The sequence below is a fragment of the Oncorhynchus clarkii genome, chromosome 32 (assembly GCF_045791955.1).
Source record: "Oncorhynchus clarkii lewisi isolate Uvic-CL-2024 chromosome 32, UVic_Ocla_1.0, whole genome shotgun sequence".
NCBI lineage: Eukaryota > Metazoa > Chordata > Actinopteri > Salmoniformes > Salmonidae > Oncorhynchus > Oncorhynchus clarkii.
In genome coordinates, this window is record NC_092178.1 from 26,750,981 (window position 1) to 26,774,439 (window position 23,459).

Genomic DNA, 23,459 nt, shown 5'->3' on the forward strand with positions numbered 1-23,459 from the left:
CTTTTTCTTGACGAATTCAGTTTAGCTGCGCATTTGGGTCGAATGGCAGCCTGGGAAATGTTTGAATGAAAATAATTTAAACCTTTAAATGTATAGCTACAGTCATTGCTTAACCACACTTATTTTTGTGAACTGAATTATGCTGCAATAAAAGTGAGAAAGGCAAGACCCAAACTGGAAACTATTGTAGCTTGTTCGTAATAGGTAGGTTTATATGTGATAAATTTGAACACCTGCTTGAAGCACGTTAGCAAACAAGCTATCCAGCTAACCGACGCTAGTGGTTATTGGCAAGTGAGCCAAACGGCTATTCCAACTAGCTAGCGTTATTTTAAAATTCTTCAGCTAGTTACCAAACTAAATGGAAAAATAATATAGCTAGTATTCTCCCAAATAAAGTAACATTTGCTTCGTCCCGCAACGAGCCAGGCAAGTAACGTTCGCAGACAGGCGAGCCAGCTAGAACATAATTGACCAGCTAGCTACTGTGCTTGCTAACAATCAACCCTGGATTGTATTTAAGCCTGACACCAATATGTTTAGCTACAGTGTGCAACGTATTAACTAACTTAGATATATATTTTTCTAACTTAAGTAGTACTGGTGTAATATCCTTAGACGTGTCTTCGAATATAATGCGTATTCAGATTAATTTGTAGTTATTAACTCTGCTGTAACGTTAAGGTGCTTAGGGTGTGCTACTTGCAGGATGTATGCTGTGTACCGCCAAGCCCACTCCCCCACCGCCATCGAGTTTTCTGTCTACTGCAACTTCATCTCCAACGAGGAGAAGAACCTGGTCGTCGCTGGAACATCTCAGCTTTACGTCTACAGGATCATTCACGATGTGGAGGTAAAGTAGCCTTTAGCCGTGGTCGTCTTTCGTTCCTCAATCACTGATCAAAAGTACAATAAATTGTAGCTACCGGTCGTGGGGAGTATGTTTTTTCCTTCATGACATCCAGTTTATTTATTTACATATTTGTCTTCATATTTCAGAATGCTTCAAAGACAGACAAATCACCAGGTATGTCCAAAACTGCCTTGCAATCTAGCAACGTTCTGGTGAATGAGCAGCTAATCCCAGACCTGGGGAAAAAGCACTATACTATGTTGGAACATTGGTAACATTGTGGGAGGCAACCTGTCTGTCTAGACTCTAGAGAGACTAGTGAACCACACTGTATGCTATAATTATGTTGTCAGCCTTCCTCAGACATGCACGTGCCAACGTTAGTCTCTGACGGACTGTTTCTGACATCTGATTTCTTCTTTGACACATTCTTGATCTTTTCCTTGTCCTCTGCAGATGTCAAGAGTCGTAAGGAGAAGCTTGAGCAGGTGGCTTGTTTCTCCCTGTTTGGTAACGTCATGTCCATGGCCTCTGTTCAGCTGGTAGGAGCCAACAGAGATGCTCTCCTGCTCAGCTTCAAAGATGCTAAGGTACCTGAAAGGTCTAGATTGATTGTTTTACTAATCCTAAACTCACAACTTTCATTTTCCACGTTTCTTTAGCCTACTTATTCTTTCTATTTCAATGTTATCAATTATCATGTGGCAGTAGCTAGGACAGGTGCAAGCAACCTGTCCTAGAAAATGTCTCTGACTGCTGTTTACAGTGTCCTGGTTTTGTTTACTCCAGCTGTCAGTGGTGGAGTATGATCCAGGAACACATGATCTGAAGACTCTCTCGCTTCACTTCTTTGAGGAGCCAGAGCTGAGGGTAAGAGGAAATTAACTGTGCTTGAAAAACATTCAAAGACATAATCTGCAAATTACTATTAAGATGAGCATATATGAAAAAGTTGTATCTTATTCCATAATTGTTCTATCTCCAGGATGGGTTTGTCCAGAACCTGCACATCCCCATGGTCCGTGTGGACCCAGAGAACCGCTGTGCTGTGATGCTGGTGTATGGCACCCAGCTGGTGGTGCTGCCATTCAGAAAGGACACGCTTACTGACGAACAGGAGGGAGTAGTGGAAGGGTATGTAGACATATTTCATAATTTTATTTATTTAGTTAGGATAGACCACTCAGTAACATTTGCCACTGTTTTTCCAGAGAGTCCTAAAATCATAGCACCTCGTAGTGATATTTAGGATACCCATAGAATGCACTCTTGAGTTGTAGTAATTCTTCTTTGAGGCGTTTTGCATTTGATGATTTCTTATCAGTCATCTTGACTCATGTTTTATTTTACCACTGATTTAAGGCCCAAGTCCAGCTTTCTTCCCAGCTACATCATAGATGTCCGTGAGCTGGATGAGAAGCTTCTGAACATTGTCGATATGAAATTCCTCCACGGTTACTATGAACCCACACTGCTCATCCTGTATGAGCCCAACCAGACGTGGCCTGGGTCAGTACACCGGCACCTGTCTTCCTCTCTGTTCTGTCTGTCTGTCTGAGACCGCCCCCCCTAAACAAAAGTCTGCTGATGAGTTAACATGAAGAAGGCTAGGAACTTAGTCATGTCTTGTTCAGACCTGTTTATGACTGGTAATATTGTGGTGTGCAGCTCTAGTCTGACCATGTCCTCCTCCTCCAGGCGTGTAGCAGTGAGACAGGACACCTGCAGTATCGTAGCCATCTCTCTCAACATCATGCAGAAGGTTCACCCTGTCATCTGGTCCCTCAGCAACCTGCCCTTTGACTGCACACAGGTCATGGCTGTGCCCAAGCCCATTGGTAATCACTCACTCCATTTATGGGTTCTTATTTTCTGAGTTACATATGAAGAGACTTGTATGATCAGTTTCTAGATAATATCATGACTCAGATTGTGCATTTATTCCCATTGTTTCTAGGTGGTGTGGTGGTGTTTGCTGTCAACTCCCTGTTATACCTCAACCAGAGTGTTCCTCCATATGGAGTGTCACTCAACACACAGACCACTGGGACCACCGCCTTCCCCCTGCGTAAGTACTGACAGGACAATAGCACACATACATCAGTGTTCTCAAGCTCACCCTGCATATAGAAAAGAAAGCCATTTAGCCTATTTAATATTCCTAAGACATTTATAGGGAAGTAGGGAAGTAATTTGGTAACACTTACACTGCAATATACCTGCAGATATAAAGCGTTATAACATGTTGTAAGCATGTAAGAGCCTTTGTTATGTATTCTAATAAGGCTGATCAATCGTGTGTGTTGGTGTTTCAGGTATACAGGAGGAGGTGAAGATCACACTAGATTGTTCCCAGTCCACCTTCATCGGCTCTGATAAGATGGTCATCTCTCTAAAGGGAGGAGAGATGTGAGTAGAGCCCACAACAGTTGTGATGGAATAGAGCCCGTAACAGTTGTGATGGAATTTATTAGCTATGTATGCTGAACAAAATAATTAACGCAACGTGCAACAATTTCAAAGGTTTTACTGAGTTGCAGTTCATATAAGGAAATGAGTCAATTAAAATAAATAAATTAGGCCCTATTGTGTTGTGTGACACAACTGCACATTTTAGAGTGGCCTTTTATTGTCCCCAGCACAAGGTGCACCTGTGTAATGATCATGCTGTTTAATCAGCTTCTTGATATGCCACACCTGTCAGGTGGATGGATTATCTTGGCAAAGGAGAAATGTTAACTAACGGATGAAAACACATTTGTGCACAATTTGAGAGAAGTAAGCTTTTTGTGCATATGGAACATTTCTGGGATCTTTTTTTCAGTTCATGGGACCAACACTTTACATGTTGCGTTTTTGATATTTTTGTTCAGTGTATATTTATTAGCCATAACTGCTTTATTAGACCGTGTTAAAGCAATTTTTTGTTCCCTCAAATTGGTGTGGCATAGTAGCAATAACTGCATTGTGTAGCAACAGCTAGTTATGGCATTGTATTTTTTCATAACCTTGTAAGAGTCAGCTTTGACTGTGCCTGTCTTCTCTCCTCAGCTATGTGTTGACCCTGATCACTGATGGCATGAGAAGTGTCCGGGCCTTCCACTTTGACAAGGCTGCTGCCAGTGTCCTCACCACATGTGTAAGTAGGATACAGTAGCTGGGAAGAGAGAGAGAGAGTTGTTGGCATAGAAGGGGTGATATATACACACACAGACTCACTTAGGTGTAAAGAATGCAGTGCAGTGATATTCTCAGTCTGCTGTCAATGGTTGGCCAAGAGAGAACTGGTCATAGAGGAGCTGTGGAAGTATAGAGGTTCCCCACCTCTCGCCCCTGTCTCTTCTCATCCTCCTCGCCCCTGTCTCTTCTCATCCTCCTCGCCCCTGTCTCTTCTCATCCTCCTCGCCCCTGTCTCTTCTCCTCGCCCCTGTCTCTTCTCCTCCTCCACGCCCCTGTCTCTTCTCCTCCTCCACGCCCCTGTCTCTTCTCCTCCTCCACGCCCCTGTCTCTTCTCCTCCTCCACGCCCCTGTCTCTTCTCCTCCTCCACGCCCCTGTCTCTTCTCCTCCTCCACGCCCCTGTCTCTTCTCCTCCTCCACGCCCCTGTCTCTTCTCCTCCTCCTCGCCCCTGTCTCTTCTCCTCCTCCTCGCCCCTGTCTCTTCTCCTCCTCCTCGCCCCTGTCTCTTCTCCTCCTCCTCGCCCCTGTCTCTTCTCCTCCTCCTCGCCCCTGTCTCTTCTCCTCCTCCTCGCCCCTGTCTCTTCTCCTCCTCCTCGCCCCTGTCTCTTCTCCTCCTCCTCGCCCCTGTCTCTTCTCCTCCTCCTCGCCCCTGTCTCTTCTCCTCCTCCTCGCCCGGTCTCTTCTCCTCCTCCTCCTCGCCCCGGTCTCTTCTCCTCCTCCTCCTCGCCCCGGTCTCTTCTCCTCCTCCTCCTCGCCCCGGTCTCTTCTCCTCCTCCTCCTCGCCCCGGTCTCTTCTCCTCCTCCTCCTCGCCCCGGTCTCTTCTCCTCCTCCTCCTCGCCCCGGTCTCTTCTCCTCCTCCTCCTCGCCCCTGTCTCTTCTCCTCCTCCTCCTCGCCCCTGTCTCTTCTCCTCCTCCTCCTCGCCCCTGTCTCTTCTCATCCTCCTCGCCCCTGTCTCTTCTCCTCCCCAGATGATGACCATGGAGCCTGGGTATCTGTTCCTGGGGTCCCGGCTGGGAAACAGCCTCTTGCTGAAATACACAGAGAAGTACCAGGAGAATCCAGAGAAACCACCAGTGGAGGAGGACAAAGGGAAGGAAGAGGAGACCGATGAGGAGAAGCAGGTGAGTTGGTTTGATTTGAGCTCCTATGTAGATATTCTCCTCAGTCTGGTCCCTGTGGCATATTGCTGTGAGTGATTCTGTCAAAAATGTAAAGATTCCATAGATTTTTAAATTCTAGTCAAGGCAAAGTTGATCAAATTGAGCTTCAAAATGTAGCCAGTTGTAAATGTCGCCAAAAGAGGATGTTTCAAAAACAAGTAGCAGTCGCTGCCCTTCTTCTGTGTTCGTGTTCCACGTATAAACAGATTTTTAGCACTTCAACTGCTGTTGTGACTGGTCTTTGACTAGCAGATGTGGAAATATGCCACTTAATATGTGATGATGTCGCATATTATAGTTCACCCCTGAAAAAATAAGATGTTTTATTGTCACACACACTGGATAGGTGCAGTGAAATGTGTTGTTTTACAGTGTCAGCCATTGTAGTACAGTGGCCCTGGAGCAAATCAAGGTTAAGTGCTTTGCTCAAGGGCACATCGACAGGTAAAAAAATCCGTCACGGGTGTTCGAGCCAGTGTCCTTTCAGTTGCTAGTCCAACGATCTAACCGCTAGGCTACCTACCGGCCCAGTGTCCATTTTGTAAACAGAAATGCTAAATGAGTTGCTGATACACATTTCTATGTCTGTATTCTGATATAAATTGCAGAATTAACTTGAATTTGATCATTCCAGGAGGAACCTCCCAGTAAAAAGAAGAGAATTGATTCCTCTACCAACTTGACAGGTATTTGGACAGTTGTTGTATTTTATTTATTTAACTAGGCAAGTCAGTTAAGAACCAATTCTTATTTGTAATGACGGCCTAGGAACAGTGGGTTAACTGCCTTGTTCAGGGGCAGAACGACAGATCTTTACCATGTCAGCTCAGGGATTCGATCTAGCAACCTTTCGGTTACTGGCCCAACGCTCTAACCACTAGGCTATGTATTACAATGTCTTGGTTGTGTCTTGCATATTACCCTTTACATATGTATGGAACTAACTGAGGTGATATGGTCACCTATAATGTTTTTATATTTATAAATAATGTGTTTCCTCCCATGTCATCTATGGTAAGGTAAGAACCAACTGCCTGATGAGGTGGATGAAATTGAGGTGTACGGGAGCGAAGTGGCGTCTGGCACTCAGTTGGCCACCTACTCCTTTGAGGTAGGACCCCTTGTTACCCCAGTAGAAGCTCTATCAGTTCATTATTCATATTCTAGTCTTGATTATTGCAGTCTTTACAATATGATTTTCCTATATTTTCCTCCAGGTGTGTGACAGCATATTGAACATCGGACCATGTGCTGGTGCGTCCATGGGGGAGCCAGCCTTCCTCTCCGAAGAGGTACTTTTAATTCACAAAAGAGGTTTCTAACCTCCAGTCATGATGTCCATCATGGTTGTGTTGTATTTGTGAAAGCACTGATTTAATATCCAATACCTGTACCAAGTTATTTTCTCAAGCCCTTGCTATGCTAACAGTAAGATGCACTAAGACTTGTCTCTGGTGTTTCTGTGTCCACAGTTCCAGACCAACCCAGAGCCTGACCTGGAGATAGTGGTGTGTTCTGGTTTTGGGAAGAACGGGGGTCTATCCGTGCTTCAGGTAAATACTCTCCTCAACCGGTCTCTGTATTTCTGTGCGTGTGTGTCGCTGCACTGTGCTAAGACCTGTGGTGGTGAGGCCTATCTACCTCAGGTTCAGTGACTGTGCTACAGAGAAAGACCACTGATTGTTTGTGGCGCGTTAGAAGTAGCTACCGGAAAACAATGTGAAGAGCTGCTATTTTCAGAGTCAGCTATGGGAGTTGATGATTCAGTTTTTCCATCTGGCCATTGTTCTGCGACTATTGATGACTGTTTTGTGTGGCCCCGTCCAGAGGAGCATCCGTCCCCAGGTGGTCACCACCTTTGAGCTGCCAGGTTGCCATGACATGTGGACTGTCATCCCCAATGAGATGAAGGAGAAAGGCAAGAAGAAAGACAAGCCTCCAGCAACGGAGGAAGAGGGTGAGACCCCTGAGGAAGAGGAGGCAGAGGAGAAGCCTGCGCCTGCGCCAGTGGAGGGCGACAAGAAAAAACATGGCTTCCTGATTCTCAGCAGAGAGGACTCCACCATGGTACACCTCCCACCTCATCTCTACACAGTACCGTACACACTGCACCCCTAGACACACTCTGCTCTACACAGCAGTCTGAAAGGGAGCTTTTTCCTCCACTACAGAGCTCCAGCATGTTTAGATTGAGTGTGTAATGTTGATTAAGGGTAATGATTGAGGTAACTGGAACCCCTCCTGTGTGGTTCTCTAGATCCTGCAGACGGGCCAGGAGATCATGGAGCTGGACACCAGTGGTTTTGCCACCCAGGGGCCCACTGTGTTCGCTGGGAACATCGGAGACAACAAATACATCATCCAGGTCTCCCCCATGGGCATACGGCTACTGGAAGGAGGTAGAGAGATCTGTACATCTTTTAATAAAATAATCCCTAATACTCTGTGTCCCTACCTCTCACTTGTACTCTTTCACTGACTGGAAAGCACTTTGTGACAACTGTTACTGTAAAAATGGTTTCAGAAATACATTTGATTGATTGACGTTCCTTCCAGTGACGCAGCTGCACTTCATCCCGGTGGACCTGGGTTCTCCCATAGTGCAGTGCTCCGTAGCGGACCCCTATGTGGTCATCATGACGGCAGACGGAGTGGTCACCATGTTCGTCCTGAAGACCGACTCCTACATGGGCAAGACCCACCGGCTGGCCCTGCAGAAACCACAGATAGCTGCTGTGAGTCACGGTCATATCCTGTACTGTACAACTAAGCCAGGCAGTACTACAACCTGATGAATGAGTGAAAAAATAAGACTCTCAGACCGGTGACTCTCTCTGTCTCCCCGTGCAGCAACCCCGAGTGATTACGCTGTGTACGTTCCGTGACGTCAGCGGGATGTTCACCACAGAGAACAAGCAGACCTCTCACACCAAGGATCAAGACACCATGTTCAACAGCCAATCAGAGACTGAGACCATCATGCAGGATCTCAGGTAGGATGTTTTTGAATAAAGTAGATTGTTTTGAACTGAAGAATGAAAGCTATGCCAGCTGTCCCCATGGACATTACGTTTTTGGGCTGCACCTCATTTCTTTAGACAGTGGAAGCACGGTCACCTCAGAGTTGATTAGTACAGCTCTGTCTTCCATGTCTCCTCTTTAGTAACACGGTGGATGATGAGGAGGAGATGTTATATGGAGACTGTAACCCAGCAGGCATCACCCCCACCAAGGACGAGTCCCACCCTGGCTACCGCCCCTTTGGGGCCCTGGGTGGGGGGTCCGAGGGGAGGTCGGGACGAGCTGAACCGACACACTGGTGCATGATGGTCCGCGAGAACGGCGTCATGGAGGTTAGGATCAATGTCTCTATTTTATCAGCACAATTTTAGAAATAGCTGTATCAATACACTTTTTGTATTGTATCATAATCATTTAGTTGACTTAATTTACATAGCTGTTACAATTCTAATACTGTTTAATGCCAACATTTATACTATGGTACCATTTAGAGGTTGGATAAAAGCCTGGGGAATTTAAACTTATGTTCAGAAATTCACAAGAACTCAGTGGCCATAGCAACGAGTGTCACCACAACCGACAGGTGAACATTTTCTACAGGACAGAGCTAATAGTAAAACAACTTCCTCCTGTTCTCTAGATCTACCAGCTACCTGACTGGAGACTGGTGTTCCTGGTCAAAAACTTCCCTGTTGGCCAGAGAGTGTTGGTTGACAGCTCCGCCGGCCAATCGGCAGCCCAGGGGGAGGGGAAAAAGGAGGAAGTGACACGACAGGGAGAGATCCCATTGGTCAAAGAAGTGGCCCTGGTGTCGCTCGGCAACAACCACTGCAGACCCTACCTCCTGGTGAGTTTTCAGTAAAGGTATTAAAGTAGGATGACAACACCAGAATATGTAGCAGTGGTACTTCATTGATCTCAATTTGGGAAATTGCTTTAGATAGATCTGAGGTTTTATGTTGCGTTTCTTTCCCAGGTCCATGTTGAACAGGAGCTTCTGATCTATGAAGCATTCCCATATGACCAGCAGCAGGCTCAGAGCAACCTGAAGGTCCGCTTCAAGAAGGTAAGAAGAGCAAGGCCATTGGACAAGCTTTTTAGGACTAAGCTTAATCTGTGTCTAGGAAACCAGTCTTAAATTATCAGTGTTGAATGGGCATTTTATGTCTTCCAACTGTTCTCCTGTCTTTTCTCAGATGCCCCACAACATCAACTTCCGGGAGAAGAAGTCAAAGGTGAAGAAAGATAAGAAGGCTGAAGGTCAGGCTGGTCCCAGCGAGGAGGGGCCAGCGGTGGTCAAAGGTCGTGTGGCCAGGTTCAGATACTTTGAGGACATCTCTGGTTACTCTGGGGTAAGAGGTTCTCTTCCTACAGGACTATATCTACATCATGGGTAACGAAGGGTACGCTTTTAGATACTCAGGTTCCCTGCCGGATGCATCTTGAAGGAGAGGTACTGCTGTCTGCACAGACTTTATATATCTATATTGTAGTTCTGTAGGTTCTCATGATGTTTCCTTGTTTGTGTGTCAGGTGTTCATCTGTGGCCCCTCCCCTCACTGGATGCTGGTGACATCACGAGGGGCGTTGAGGCTCCACCCCATGACAATCGATGGACCAATCGAGTCCTTCTCCCCCTTCCACAACATCAACTGTCCCAAAGGCTTCCTCTACTTCAATAAGCAGGGTGAGCTGAGGATCAGTGTTCTACCCACGTATCTGTCGTATGACGCCCCCTGGCCAGTCAGGAAGATTCCTCTGAGGTGTACGGTTCACTATGTGTCCTACCATGTGGAGTCCAAGGTGTATGCAGTGTGCACCAGTGTGAAGGACCCCTGCACTCGCATCCCCAGAATGACCGGAGAGGAGAAGGAGTTTGAGACCATAGACAGAGGTGGGACCAGTATATGCATTAGTCTCCATGACGTTCACATCACTTTCTCATTGGCTTAATACTTCGCTCATTCTTCCACCATTAAAATTCCTTTGTGTTGTGTGTCTCTTCAGACGAGCGCTACATTCCTCCTCAGCAGGAGAATTTCTCCATTCAGCTCATATCTCCTGTCAGCTGGGAGGCCATCCCTAACACACGGTAACAACTGTAGCTACTGCAGCGTGGCCTCTAACATGAGGGATGTTCATTATAGAGCTGATGCATATTGATATAGATATCTTTTATATTTAAGCATCTAGGGCGTATTAGTGGGCGTCTGTTCTGACCTCCCTCTCTGATATTTGCCAGAATTGACCTGGAGGAGTGGGAACATGTGACGTGTATGAAGACTGTGGCGTTGAGGAGTCAAGAGACGGTGTCTGGGCTGAAGGGATACATAGCTGCTGGTACTTGTCTCATGCAGGGGGAGGAGGTCACCTGTAGGGGCCGGGTGAGTCACCAAAACTACTCTGACTACTGACTAGAGCCAGGAATATCTTTTGGGCCCTAGTTATGTGCTGTAAGTTATAGTCTAAAGTAGGGTCCAGAGTTTGTCCTAGTCAGGAAACTCATGACCTATTATGGAGTCCGACAGACAGATGATGCCTTTTGAAATCATGATGTTGATTTTAGTGTGGACTTATTTCTCTCTACTGTTGTCCAGATACTGATCCTGGATGTGATTGAGGTTGTCCCGGAACCTGGTCAGCCCCTGACGAAGAACAAATTCAAGGTTCTGTATGAGAAGGAGCAGAAGGGACCGGTCACAGCTCTGTGTCACTGCAGCGGATACTTGGTCTCTGCCATCGGACAGAAGGTGACAGACCCACCTCTGATTATACCGCTACAGATATCCCAATCTAGAATATACTTCTGTTCCGATTGACATTGTTTTCATTGTGTGGCCACCATGTTGCACTTGAGTGTATTTTTTATATTGAATTAGCCATTTATTATAAGAACTGGTCAGAAAGCCCTTTTAAGGAGCACAAGTACAGTATGTCAACCATCTCTCCTGTAACCCTGAGACAAAGTCCTGGTTGTGATCGATGCATCTGTCTATTCTCCTCTCTGTCTAGATTTTTCTGTGGAGTCTGAAGGACAACGACCTGACAGGCATGGCCTTCATTGACACCCAGCTTTACATCCACCAGATGTTTAGCATCAAGAACTTTATCGTGGCAGCTGACGTCATGAAGAGCATCTCTCTGCTCAGATACCAGCCTGAGAGTAAGACTCTTTCGCTAATTAGCAGGGTAAGACAGCAAGGCTACAGGACTACTTAAGTAGTAACACAGGGGAGATGTCAAACCAACTTCAAAGTATTGTGTTTAAGTGGCACGTGATTTACCATCTTCTGACTCTCTGATGATCATTCTCTGAGTGGTTTTGTTCTATGTTAGTTTGTTGTTTATGGATTTAACTACATCCCCGATGAGGGTTCTGAACATGGATGAAAGAAAGCACTGTCTTTGTTCCCCTGTGGGATCTCAGCGTTTTTTGTGTGTCGAGTTTATCTTTGAGAGCAGTGCTGTCCTGGAGGGGATGATTAAATGATCAGGGCCGTTCTTCATGCCAGTGTTCTGAGTCTTAAGGGACTCTTAATGCAGGGTTCCTCATTAGGCTAAATTCGGCCCATGGGTAATTTGAGTTGGTCCCCCCTTTGCTGCTCCACTCTTCTGGGAAGGCTTTCCACTAGATGTTGGAACAATGCTGCGGGGACTTGCTTCCATTCAGCCACGAGCATTAGTGAGGTTGGGCACTGATGCTGGGCGATTAGGCCTGGCTTGCAGTCGGAATTCCAATTCATCCCAAAGGTGTTCAATGGGGTTGAGGCCAGTGAAGTTTTTCCACACCGATCTCAATGGATCTGTATGGATCTCGCTTTGTGCACAGGGGCATTGTCATGCTGAAACAGGAAAGGGCCTTCCCCAAACTGTTGCCACAAAGTTGGAAGCACAGAATTGTCTAGAATGTCATTGTATGCTGTAGCGTTAAGATTTCTCTTCACTGGAACTAAGAGGCCTAGCCCAAACCATGAAAAACCCCAGACCATTTAACCAAACTTACAGTTGGCACTATGCATTCGGTCAAGAAGCGTTCTCCTGGATTCCGCCAAACCAAAATTCGTCTGTCGGACTGTCAGATGGTGAAGCGTGATTCAATACTACAGAGACTGCGTTTCCACTGCTCCACGCTACTCCAGCCGACACTTGGCATTGCATATTGTGATCTTAGGCTTGTGTGCGTGGTAACTTCAAGCGTTTGGAAATTGCTCGCAAGGATGAACAAGACCTGTGAAGGTCTACAATATTTTTTCTGAGGTCTTGGCTGAATTCTTTTGGTTTTTTTCTTATGATGTCAAGTAAAGAGGCACTGAGTTTGAAGGTAGGCCTTGAAATACAGCCACAGGTACACCTCCAATTGACTCATGATGTCAATTAGTCTATCAGAAGCTTCTAAAGCCATGACATCATTTTCTGGAATTTTCCAAGCTGTTTACAGGCACAGTCAACTTAGTGCATGTAAACTTCTGACCCACTGGAATGGTGATACAGTGATATAATGTCTGTAAACAATTGTTGGAAAAATGACTTGTCATGCACAAAGTAGATGTCCTAACCGACTTGCCAAAACTATAGTTTGTTAACAAGAAATTTGTGGAGTGGTTAAAAAACAAGTTTTAATGACTCCAACTTAAGTGTGTGTGTGTGTGTGTGTGTATGTATGTATGTATGTATAAAATTGATCAGAAATACAGTGTAGACATTGATAATCTTGTAAATGACTATTGTAGCTGGAAACAGCAGATTTTTTCAAATGGATTATGTACATTCATGTACAGAGGCCCATTATCAGCAACCATCACTCTATCTGGGGCATCAGTAATTGTGGGTTCGATTACAGGCTCAAAATGTACAGAAAGTTATTTGTTTCTTCATACTCGTCATTCTATTCTTGTTCAGAGAAATGAAGGCTATTCCATGCGAGAAATTGCCAAGAAACTGAAGATCTCGTACAACGCTGTGTACTACTCCCTTCACAGAACAGCACTAACCGGCACAACTGAGCAAGAGGACAAGTACATTAGTGTCTAGGTTGAGAAACAGACGCCTCGCAAGTCCTCAACTGGCAGCTTCATTAAATAGTACCCGCAAAACACCAGTCTCAACGTCAACAGTGAAGAGGCGACTCCGGGATGCTGGCCTTCTAGGCAGAGTTGCAAAGAAAAAGCCATATCTCAGACTGGCCAATAAAAATAAAATATTAAAATGGGCAAAATAACCCACACTGGACAGAGGACAGCATCCCGGAGTCGCCTCTTCACTGTTGATGTTGAGACTGGTGTTTTGCGGGTACTATTTAATGAAGCTGCCAGTTGAGGGCTTGCGAGGTCATCTGTTTCTCAAACTAGACACGCTAATGTACTTGTCCTCTTGCTCAGTTGTGCACCGGGGCCTCCCACTCCTCTTTCAATTCTGGTTAGAGCCAGTTTGCGCTGTTCTGTGAAGGGAGTAGTACACAGCGTTGTACCAGATCTTCAGTTTCTTGGCAATTTCTCACATGGAATAGCCTTCATTTCTCAGAACAAGAATAGACTGATGAGTTTCAGAAGAAAGTTATTTGTTTCTGGCCATTTTGAGCCTGTAATCGAACCCACAAATGATGATGTTCCAGATACTCAACTAGTCTAAAGAAGGCCAGTTTTATTGCTTATTTTAATTAGAACAACAGTTTTCATCTATGCTAACAATTGCAAAAGGGTTTTCTAATGATCAATTAGCCTTTTAAAATGATAAACTTGGATGAGCTAACACAACGTGCCATTGCAACACATGAGTGATTGTTGCTGATAATGGGCCTCTGTACGCCTATGTAGATATTCCATAAAAAAAATCTGCCGTTTCCAGCTACAATAGTCATTTACAACATTAACAATGTCTACACTGTATTTCTGATCAATTGGATGTTAATGGACAATTTATTTTGCTTTAATTTAAAAAACAAGGACACTTCTAAGTGACCCCAAACTTTTGAACGGTTGTGTGTATGTGTATATTACACATGTTTGTTCTTCGAAGACTGTAAAATCACCAGGAAATGAGCTAAAAGTGATTTTAATTTAGGAAATCCTTTTCCAAGTATTCTCACTTATATAGAGGCATATTTAATCATATCCCAATGTAATCAAGGTATCTGTTTTGGATTCTTGTGGTCAATTTGTAATGTACATATTATTTAACTACTGTATGTTCCTGCCTCCCGACCAAGGAAAAATCAGCCCATGGCTGAATGTAATTGGGGACCCCTGTCTTAATGGTTTTGTTTCTGTGTTTGGTTCCCTAGGACGCCAAGCCTCTGGAGGTCTACAGTGTAGAGTTTATGGTGGATAACAACCAGCTGGGATTCTTGGGTAAGGTTTATATAACTTTGGTAGTTAGCCTGGTAGTGTTATCCTGGTTAACTCTTTGGATGGAGCATATATATGCCTAGACCTCTCAAAGTAAACTTATTTTCTGTTTCAGTGTCCGACCGAGATCAGAACATATCGGTGTACATGTATCTGCCTGAAGGTAAGTGATAACGTAAACCGGGTAATACTGTCCCACAAACATCACAATATCAAATAAAGGTAGAGGTCATGTGTGATGACAAACTGCAGCTCCACCATGTCATGATCACATAACTGGTACTTTGCGTCCTGCTGTAGCTAAGGAGAGTTTCGGGGGCATGCGTCTGCTGAGGAGGGCAGACTTCAACGTGGGCGCTCATGTCAACGCCTTCTGGAGGATGCCCTGTCGAGGGGCACTGGACACAGCCACCAAAAAGACCCTGGCCTGGGACAACAAGCACATCACATGGTTTGGTAGGACACAATTTTGACTGAGATTTTGTATTGACCGACACAGCAGAAGAAGCTGTGAAGGGTTGTCTGTTGAAAATCTTGCTTCAGTTGGCCTGATCAAATGCTCCTCCTGGTATGTTCTCAGAAGGATGGACATGATTTTGTCAGTAGCTTAAAAAAAAATGGATTTAGAGCTTTAGTAGTAATTCTTCTCCTCTTCCCTCCCTACAGCCACTCTGGATGGCGGCATCGGGTTGCTGCTACCCATGCAGGAGAAGACCTACCGCAGATTGCTGATGTTGCAGAATGCTCTCACCACCATGCTGCCACACCACGCCGGGTTAAACCCCAAGGCATTCAGGTAACTTACCACACGTCACTGATAACTGTTGTGGTCATCATTTTCCCCATGCCTCTAAAGTAGGCAACACTTAAATACTTTAAGCTTTCAATTGGCTTTTTATTTTTGGGGATCTTGTCCTCCAGGATGTTGCATGCTGACCGGCGGCAGCTCCAGAACGCGGTGCGGAACATTCTGGATGGAGAGCTGCTCAACAAGTACCTGTACCTCAGCACCATGGAGCGCAGTGAGCTGGCCAAGAAGATTGGCACCACCTCTGATATAGTGAGTATTATTCGTTTTCTACAAAACTAGCATCTTAATGTATCATCCCCATCTTAATTGTGGTCCAAATCACTATTAGTTATGAGATGTTTGAATTAAGTATTTATTTCCGTTTCAGATCTTGGATGATCTCCTTGAGGTTGACAGGGTGACTGCTCATTTCTGAGAGCAGCATCCTTGACTACGTGAGACCCAGGATCTTCCATCGGAAAATGCTTTTTGATATCTATGTTCTGTATGGAAACTTATGCGTTTAATCAATTTTGTTCAGTCATAAGGAGTTCGTAAACATGTTTCTCAGAATATTTTGTAAGTAAACTTTATTAAAAAAAAGTGGATTGTACACTGCTTTAATCAGCTTGGTCTTTTAGGTTCAAATAATTTGAGATCTGCACCTGTAACATGCAAATCTATCATGGACATCAATGCATTATTTACAAGAGAAAGAATTCGAAGGGGAGGTAGGGCACTTCATTTAAAGTAGAATACAATTTTAAAAGGTATTTCTTCAGCAGCATTAGTTTTTGCAGTTAGGTGGGTGCTTGAGTGATAACCAAATATTTCCAAAAGGGATGAACATTTGACCAAACTACATGTCTGCAGTAAAAGTAATCTCAGCATCTATAAGCCCTATTATCCAGGTAATGCAACAAGATTTAAAAATCTGGAATGTTGTGACTAAACATGTGCTATTAATAAGATTTGATGAGAAGGCTGACTTTAATCTCATTCAAGTCAGATTGCAACAGCAAGAATCTTGGCTAAAAGGAATCACTTCAGGCTTTTTACCTACACATACTGCAATCATTCATCCCCAGTGAACGAGGTCAAATAAACCACCAAAATAAATGGTTCTACATTTATAATCATTAAATTGTGTTTATATGTCATGCCAATTGACATTCCATTGAGGCATTGAGACAGTGCTCCTCAATACCATGACTCCTGGCGAGTCAAGTCTTTGGCTTGGAGCTGTATTTGGTGCTTTTTCCCTGTCCTGACTAAGACACAAGTCAAAAAAATATTTTAGTCTACACATTCTGCCAAAGCAGATTTGGCATGTACTGTAGATGTGTCAAATGCATAGCACCATTGTAGCAGCCCAACTGACAACTATCATATTAAACTACTTCGTTATCTTCCTGTCAAACGGGGTGCATTTCTTGAGCATTAATCGTGAGTCAGTAGTCTCAGGTATGCAGCTGAGGTCAGGGTCTCAACCTCTACTTCAGGTATTGGTCGACTTCCTCATCCAGCGATATGAGGTTAAAGTAAGACAACAGGTATAGCAGGTATCGTGTCAGACGCATCGTCGCCATTTCTGACCTGGGAAGAAAAGTATTAATGTTTTAGGCTATCTTGTAGGAACAAAAAATGCTGATGTATTTTGGGTAATGTCTGGAGCATGACCTACCCAGTTGGGTCTACTGCTATGCATTCAGTGGCCAGCTTATTAGGTACAGAAAATGGTTTGCTCCTACAGACAGTGAGTCACGTGGCTGTGGCTTGCTATATAAAAGCAGGCAGACAGTTACTCGGTCACACACTTTGCCCACTAACAGTGTGGTATGATCAGTGCCAGGGATACCGGTTCCAGCATCTCCGAAGTTGCCGGGCCTCCTTGGCTTTTCACGCACAACATTGGGAAACGCTGCCCTAGACAAACTCTTCCCTCAGGTCCCTAAGGGCTGCATGTTTTGGTTTTTGCCCCAACACTACACTGCTGATTCAAATGATCAAAGCTTGATTATTTGAAATCAGATGTGTAGTGCTAGGGCAAAAACCAGAAAGTGCACCCTCCCTGGAGTCCTGAGGACCGAGTACGCGGAAACTCTATTCTAACTAGGGTTTACAGAGAATGGTGTGACAAACAAAACATCCAGTCAGCGGCAGTTCTGTGGGCAAAAAACTGCTTGAGGTCGAAGGAGAATGGCAAGAATTGTGCACGCTAAATAACAGCGCATTACAACAGTGGTGTGCAGAAAGGCATCTGAACACACAACTCATTGGTCCTTGTCACACTGCAGCAGAGGACCACACCAGGTTCTACTCCGATCAGCTACAAACAAGAAGCAGCTCCAGTGGGCACGCCCTCACTGGACAATTGAGGAGTGGAAAAACATTGCCTGGTCTGACAAGTCCCAGGTCCTGTTGCTTCAGGATTTGGCATAGGCAGCATGAGTCTATGGTCCCATCCTGCCTGGTGTCAACAGTACAGGCTGGTGGGGAATGTTTCCCTGGCACACGTTAGGTCCTTTGATACCAATTGAGCAATGTTTTCATGCCCCTGAAGAATACAGGGAGATCTGGAGGCAAAGCGTGTTGACACTTGCGCTCTTAGATACAGTGCGGGTAGGCTAGTCTACATTATGGAATTACGGACAAATGCGAGAATATTGGGATTGGTCAAACTGCAGTCAAGCATCATGTCATCAGAATAAGACCCTCAATATTTATAGGAAAGGAGCATCAAGATCACTGTGCAGTTTCACTACACTGATATACACAAGTTCTCATCTGTAGCCTAAAACTGCATGCTTTCCCCAGTCGTAGTGGGAAGACCACACTATCACACGTGACTCCAAGTTTACTTCGATATGTTATATTTGCGCATAAAGGAATTTCTGCCATTTCTCACAATCTTACCGTCGGCATTCATAAAATTGTACCGAAACTTCCATCACAGCTGTCATTATTATAAATGTTTTATACGGTATGATTTTACTCAAACTAGATGGAAATGTGGTTACTGAGTGTATAGTGTGGAGGATAATTCGTTACCTCAGGGCATACTCGAATTTGAGGCTCTCCCAGGAGGTCCACACCCATCGAAACACCCTGAACCTGGGAAGAACTCCCGGCCTCTCTGCCCAGAGCCGCCCCCAGCCTTGCACAGCGCTGGAGACAGGACAACAGGTTAGTAAGTAAATACAACTGCTACTATTTGAAACAGTCGTCTGTTCGCCTCTTAAGCCATGACACAGTATCTGTCTACCAGAGCTCCCAGCCTGATACGACTAACCTCATGGCCATGACACAGTATCTGTCTACCGGAGCTCCCAGCCTGATACGACTAACCTCTTGGCCATGACACAGTATCTGTCTACCGGAGCTCCCAGCCTGATACGACTAACCTCTTGGCCATGACACAGTATCTGTCTACCGGAGCTCCCAGTGTGATGTTGATGCTGCGGACCGTGTTGATGTTCCTAAACACCAGCAGCATGGGGCGTGGCATGGACTTGAGAACGACCATGATGTTGTCAAAGTGATTGACAGCCATGTCCCTCATATAGGATGTCTCTTCACGACTCAGGATGTTGGACAGGCCCAGCTCCCGCATGTTGATTGGCCGCTGCAGCAGCATCTCACAGAAGATGAAGTAGTCTGATTGGATAGGAATCAGGATATTGTAAGCATGTTATTAGCCTGTTGTGAGACTGGATTTGTTTAAGGCATAGGACTTCTGTTTGAAATAATGATATTAGTTGTCCGCTCACCTTTGACCCCCAGGCTGTTGGAGTACCTCTTCATGGCAGTGTCGTCTCTCAGGACTATGGACCGCCACAGTTTACACAGCGCTACTCTGTCACTACAGGGTCAAAGGTTAGGTGATGGTATAACATACAAGGTCGCAATTGTAAATGAGAACTTGTTCTCAACTTGCCTACCTGGTTAAATAAAGGTGAAATAAAAAATACAAATAAAAAAAACAACATACAAGCTGCACTATTTTAAAAAAATGATTGATCACATTGCATGGTTGTAGCTTCTAAAATGTATCCACACCACTGAGCTGCTTTGTATAAAAGTGTCTGCTAAATGGCTTATGATTATAGTTTAAATCTTACATTTCACTGAGGTATTCATACAGACCATGATCCAACAGTACTAGCTCTGCCTTCTTGTCTGGACCTCTTCTCACAAGCACTGTGACATGGTACAGAACATGCACTCAAGGTCACCAAGTCATTTTTAGCAAATATTGTTGAACAGTTAGTTATTTCTTATCAACTTGACTTATATAAAAAGCGCTTGGAAACTGCCCTGATACAAGTTAAGAGTTCAGCAGAAACTGTAAACATGCCCCTGACCTACCGTTTCCGGGGTGAGGGTCAGCGTGAATGAAGCCTGTGTAAAATATCTGCTCTGCAAACGTACGAATCAGCTTTTCAGCAGTCTGAAAAAAACAACGGTTTATATGCTTATCCGAGTACTAATGAGCATAGACAAAGGCTGCTCTACGGTGTCACGATCGGTACTCACATCTTTCAAGCTAAGTCCTTGTCTTTTGATTTCTTCCACATTGTTGATTTTGCAGCCTTCACAGAACTCTGCAGTCAACACTCTCTAAAGAAATGGTCTGTTTATTACAGTACAATAATACAGAAGTGGTCAAAAAGGTATCAAAGGCGTTTAGACAGGCAGGCCAATACTGATTTCCCCCCCACTAATTTATCTTTTGACCAATCAGATCTGAAAAAGAGTGATGTTAAAAGATCCGTCATTGGTCTAAAGACAGTGGGAGAAAAAAAAAAAATCTGAAATGAGCTGCCTATTTGAACGCAGCCATTGTAATTTACAGCAGTGAATAGTTCTGGGTCTCACCTTGCTGGTTTGGTCCCAGTAAACCTTTGGCACGATGACAAATTTGAAGTGTTTCAGTTCCTCTGCACACCTCTCAGAGTTCCTGGCCTCATTCTCAAAGTCCAGCTCCTGAGCCAATGTCCCCTTCAAGTCCTAATATCGTCAGAGAATGCCAACGTTAGGTTAGATTAGGGGACCATGTCTATCTAATCATGCTCTGCGAGGTATTATCTGATGTAAAAAAAAACAAAAAAAGCATTTTCAGCCAAATAAGCAGAAAAGTTTAAGCCCTTACTTTGAGGACCCATCTGAAGCCAAAGCTGGGGTGCATGAACTTTATAACGTCCAGTAGGATCTCCAGAGTCCTGATGTCACCGTCAAACCGATCCCTGAGGTCTATGTACTGCACCTGGAGAAGGCGGAGAGGTTAATATTCAGAATAAGGAGTGATATCTAGAATGGTTTAACAAAAGTGTTCGGTTTGGTTTAATCAGGCAAGGTGAAGAGAGTAAATCACACACAGTGAACCATTAACTGTGGCTGAATGTGTTGTACAGTTAACCTGAACCCACTTTGACAGCAACAGGAGTCCCGTCCTGCAGCTCTGCCTTGTGGACCTGAGCCAGACTGGCTGCTGCGATGGGCTCATAGTCAAACTTCTTAAACATCCTGTCTGGAGTAGTGTTGAAGTCCTCTCTGAACAGAGAGTCTACCTGGTAGAACGTGACAGATCATTTCATGTAAGTGTGTTTCTCAACACTTTTCATTGTAAATTATAAAATTGCCAGTTCTAGCCTCGCATTATGAATGGCCAAGAGGCATTCAAAGCCATGACAACTATAAGCACGGCTCCCTCATCACTTTCACTACATATTGCTTCATTAACTACTCAATGTTTGACAAGACAAAATACTGCAGGTCTTACCTCCTTGTATCTCCTGTTAAGAGCCTTATCCTCCAGGACATGCAGTGTCTTGACGTACTCAGGAGGCAGCAGGTGGTTGAAAGCACACAGTCCCTGTCCAAGTTTAACATATATCCCTCCGTTCTGCACCGCTCCCTCCACCATGCTGTCTGCTGCCCTTTGGTGGCACAATGACATCCCTGCCACGAATGATGAGCTGCTCTGGCAACACAGAGGGGAAGACGGGATTGAACTACAGAGATCGTTTCAGACTCACACCATTGTTTAGCAGACAGACACATAGGGCTGTCACAATTCATAATGGTCGCGTTCCCCTGCTTAGACGTTGCATGCATCAACCAATGGTTGCGGGCCACGTAACTGTGCTGTCAGGCACCAGATCACTATAACATATGTGGTTAGCGGATACTTAAAAATACCGATCCAGACATTCTAAGATCTGGCATGCGTCAGCAACACCTGGACAGAGGAACAATATGTATTCTGTCAAACTTACCTCGTCCATGCAACGCAACGTCACATTGGAGGTCCACCAATAATCTACTGAGATATAGAGTCCTACATATATAGACCTGTAGGGACAGAGAGAGGGACATGGTTTGAGTAACTCAAAAAGGAAATTATTCAAAATATTTGACCACATGCAAAAAGGATGACGAGACCCACCTACAGAAGCGACCGACTCCCTTCACCAAGATCTTCATCTTCCGTCTCTCTCGAGGTTCCGCAAAGGCGTACTGGACCCCCACCACCGCGGGAACACTCACCGCCACACCCAGAAACATCTTCCTGAACAACCCTCGGCTCTTCCCTGGCCTGAGAGGAGAAGACATGGGCATTTCAGCAACAGTGTGTGTACGTTTCTTTCGATGTTGCTTTCTGGAAAGTTACAGTGTTTGATTAACTGCTATAAAGTTCTGCTTCCTGCCTAGGTAGTGTACTTGTACATCAAGCTGACAAGACGCTATAGGAACAGGAGCTTGGCCATGGTCTCAGACAAGGTGTAGTTAGTATAGTACCTTTGTGAGCTGAAGGATCTGTACAGTTGTGGATGTGGGTGGGGACATCTTCGCAGCAGGGCCAAATGAGGCCAACACAACCTTAACTACAGAATGACAAAAACACCACTACAATTAGTGTCACTTTGAAGCATCAACTTAAAACGAATCCACTCTTTTTGCTAGTCACTGTAGACATGCTGGGAAACACCATCCCTAGAAAAGTAGAGAAAAACAAACTCTGCATTTTACCATGTTAACATGGGAGACTGGTGTTGGGGACTCTGCATCAAGGCCACTCTCCATAGGCCAGAACAGGCTGTTGTTTTCCTTAACCATCTAGCACAGGACAAACTGTCCAGAGTAGTAGATTTATAGATAGATCCTTTCTATGTCAGGTCACTGACCACGTGCACACAAACGATTACTCATGCTACCCTGTTTCCCATGGCATTGAATAAAACACGTGACAACTTATAAGTAATGGAGGGTAAACTACGACCTCAAAATTAGGGACATCACACGAGCTCTTGATCTCGTTTAGCGAGTTTGTACGTCGACCTCTGATTTTAGTATGGAGGTTATACATTACATTGCATTGCATTAGGTTCTACATTGCATCAAATGTCCAAGCGCATTTCCTGTGTGTTAGAGAGTAACGTTAGTTATTGGAACTAGACCAACCCTTGCTAGTGGTATATGTAACGTTAGCAATATACTGTGCAACGTTAACATACAACGCGCACACATACATTTAACCTAGTCATTTATGACATTTAATCCATATATGCATAAACTGTTAAATGTCAGGTGTTGATTTAGAAGGTATGTACAGGCATATTTTAATTTGGTGTAGCTATTTATGTTACTATAGTATAACTAGTTAGCCTAACGTTACCAAGCAAGGAAAAGATAACATTTAAAAAAAACAGTTCAACTCACTGCTTTGAAGGTCTCCCACGCCATGTTCAGCCTATACACTCACTGTGCTCTCTTTTCACTAATATGTAGTTTTAAAAAATTTAATTGTAAAAAAAAAAAAAAAAAAAGTATAGCCTCTATTCGATTGTAACTGCCTCCTCCCGTTTCAGATCGTACTTGATTTCCTGAACTGGCTACAAATGATTTAAGGACACATTGGGCACGAAATTGATCACGTGACAAATGGTCCGAATGTGACCGAAGATTCTCCAGTGAAACGATTCCTCACTTGACTCGCATCAAAATGAATCAACCCAAGCATACTTTAAAATGACTTTTTGAGTTTAAATCACAAATGTACAGAATAATGCATGTATTTTTTGTGGTTGAATCAGAAATGGACGTTGTAA

At 44.5% G+C, this 23,459-nt stretch overlaps 2 protein-coding genes across 4 annotated transcripts; one reads left to right on the top strand and one right to left on the bottom strand.

Moving 5' to 3' along the window:
* The first annotated feature begins 18 nt into the window (after positions 1-18).
* Positions 19-15,959, top strand: LOC139392394 (cleavage and polyadenylation specificity factor subunit 1-like). 3 transcript variants are annotated; one of them, XM_071140356.1, is made up of 35 exons: positions 19-204; positions 693-853; positions 1,000-1,027; positions 1,310-1,443; positions 1,643-1,723; positions 1,839-1,987; positions 2,216-2,362; positions 2,552-2,691; positions 2,811-2,921; positions 3,169-3,262; positions 3,905-3,992; positions 5,002-5,154; positions 5,828-5,879; positions 6,213-6,304; positions 6,411-6,485; positions 6,666-6,746; positions 7,021-7,260; positions 7,451-7,592; positions 7,750-7,928; positions 8,044-8,186; positions 8,357-8,546; positions 8,855-9,061; positions 9,191-9,280; positions 9,411-9,566; positions 9,748-10,108; positions 10,222-10,306; positions 10,457-10,598; positions 10,812-10,964; positions 11,227-11,403; positions 14,495-14,561; positions 14,674-14,721; positions 14,859-15,014; positions 15,225-15,354; positions 15,480-15,618; positions 15,737-15,959. In XM_071140356.1, the coding sequence occupies exons 2-35, from the start codon at positions 710-712 to the stop codon at positions 15,782-15,784; spliced, it is 4,422 nt and encodes a 1,473-aa protein (XP_070996457.1). In that variant the 5' UTR covers positions 19-204; positions 693-709; the 3' UTR covers positions 15,785-15,959. The 3 variants fall into 3 exon arrangements, with proteins under 3 accessions (XP_070996457.1, XP_070996458.1, XP_070996456.1); XM_071140357.1 differs by having other exon boundaries at positions 709-853; XM_071140355.1 differs by having other exon boundaries at positions 21-204; positions 685-853.
* Positions 15,912-23,309, bottom strand: LOC139392396 (uncharacterized aarF domain-containing protein kinase 5-like). The gene is made up of 15 exons (XM_071140361.1): positions 23,071-23,309; positions 22,150-22,235; positions 21,797-21,946; positions 21,627-21,702; positions 21,131-21,331; positions 20,778-20,918; positions 20,501-20,614; positions 20,227-20,358; positions 19,885-19,968; positions 19,717-19,798; positions 19,470-19,548; positions 19,119-19,210; positions 18,753-19,005; positions 18,400-18,516; positions 15,912-16,944 (listed from the first exon to the last, which is right to left on the bottom strand). The coding sequence occupies exons 1-15, from the start codon at positions 23,092-23,094 to the stop codon at positions 16,842-16,844; spliced, it is 1,734 nt and encodes a 577-aa protein (XP_070996462.1). The 5' UTR covers positions 23,095-23,309; the 3' UTR covers positions 15,912-16,841.
* Between the last annotated feature and the right edge of the window lie 150 nt (positions 23,310-23,459).

Bases quoted from the DNA above. Each gene is read 5' to 3' on its own strand.
- LOC139392394 (XM_071140356.1), top strand. From the start codon at position 710: ATGTATGCTGTGTACCGCCAAGCCCACTCCCCCACCGCCATCGAGTTT. The intron at 2,692-2,810 runs GTAATCACTCAC...CATTGTTTCTAG, and splicing joins GGCTGTGCCCAAGCCCATTG to GTGGTGTGGTGGTGTTTGCT. The intron at 2,922-3,168 runs GTAAGTACTGAC...TTGGTGTTTCAG, and splicing joins GACCACCGCCTTCCCCCTGC to GTATACAGGAGGAGGTGAAG.
- LOC139392396 (XM_071140361.1), bottom strand. From the start codon at position 23,094: ATGGCGTGGGAGACCTTCAAAGCA. The intron at 20,615-20,777 runs GTGGGTTCAGGT...CGCCTTCTCCAG, and splicing joins GGACTCCTGTTGCTGTCAAA to GTGCAGTACATAGACCTCAG. The intron at 20,359-20,500 runs GTAAGGGCTTAA...TGACGATATTAG, and splicing joins GCTTCAGATGGGTCCTCAAA to GACTTGAAGGGGACATTGGC.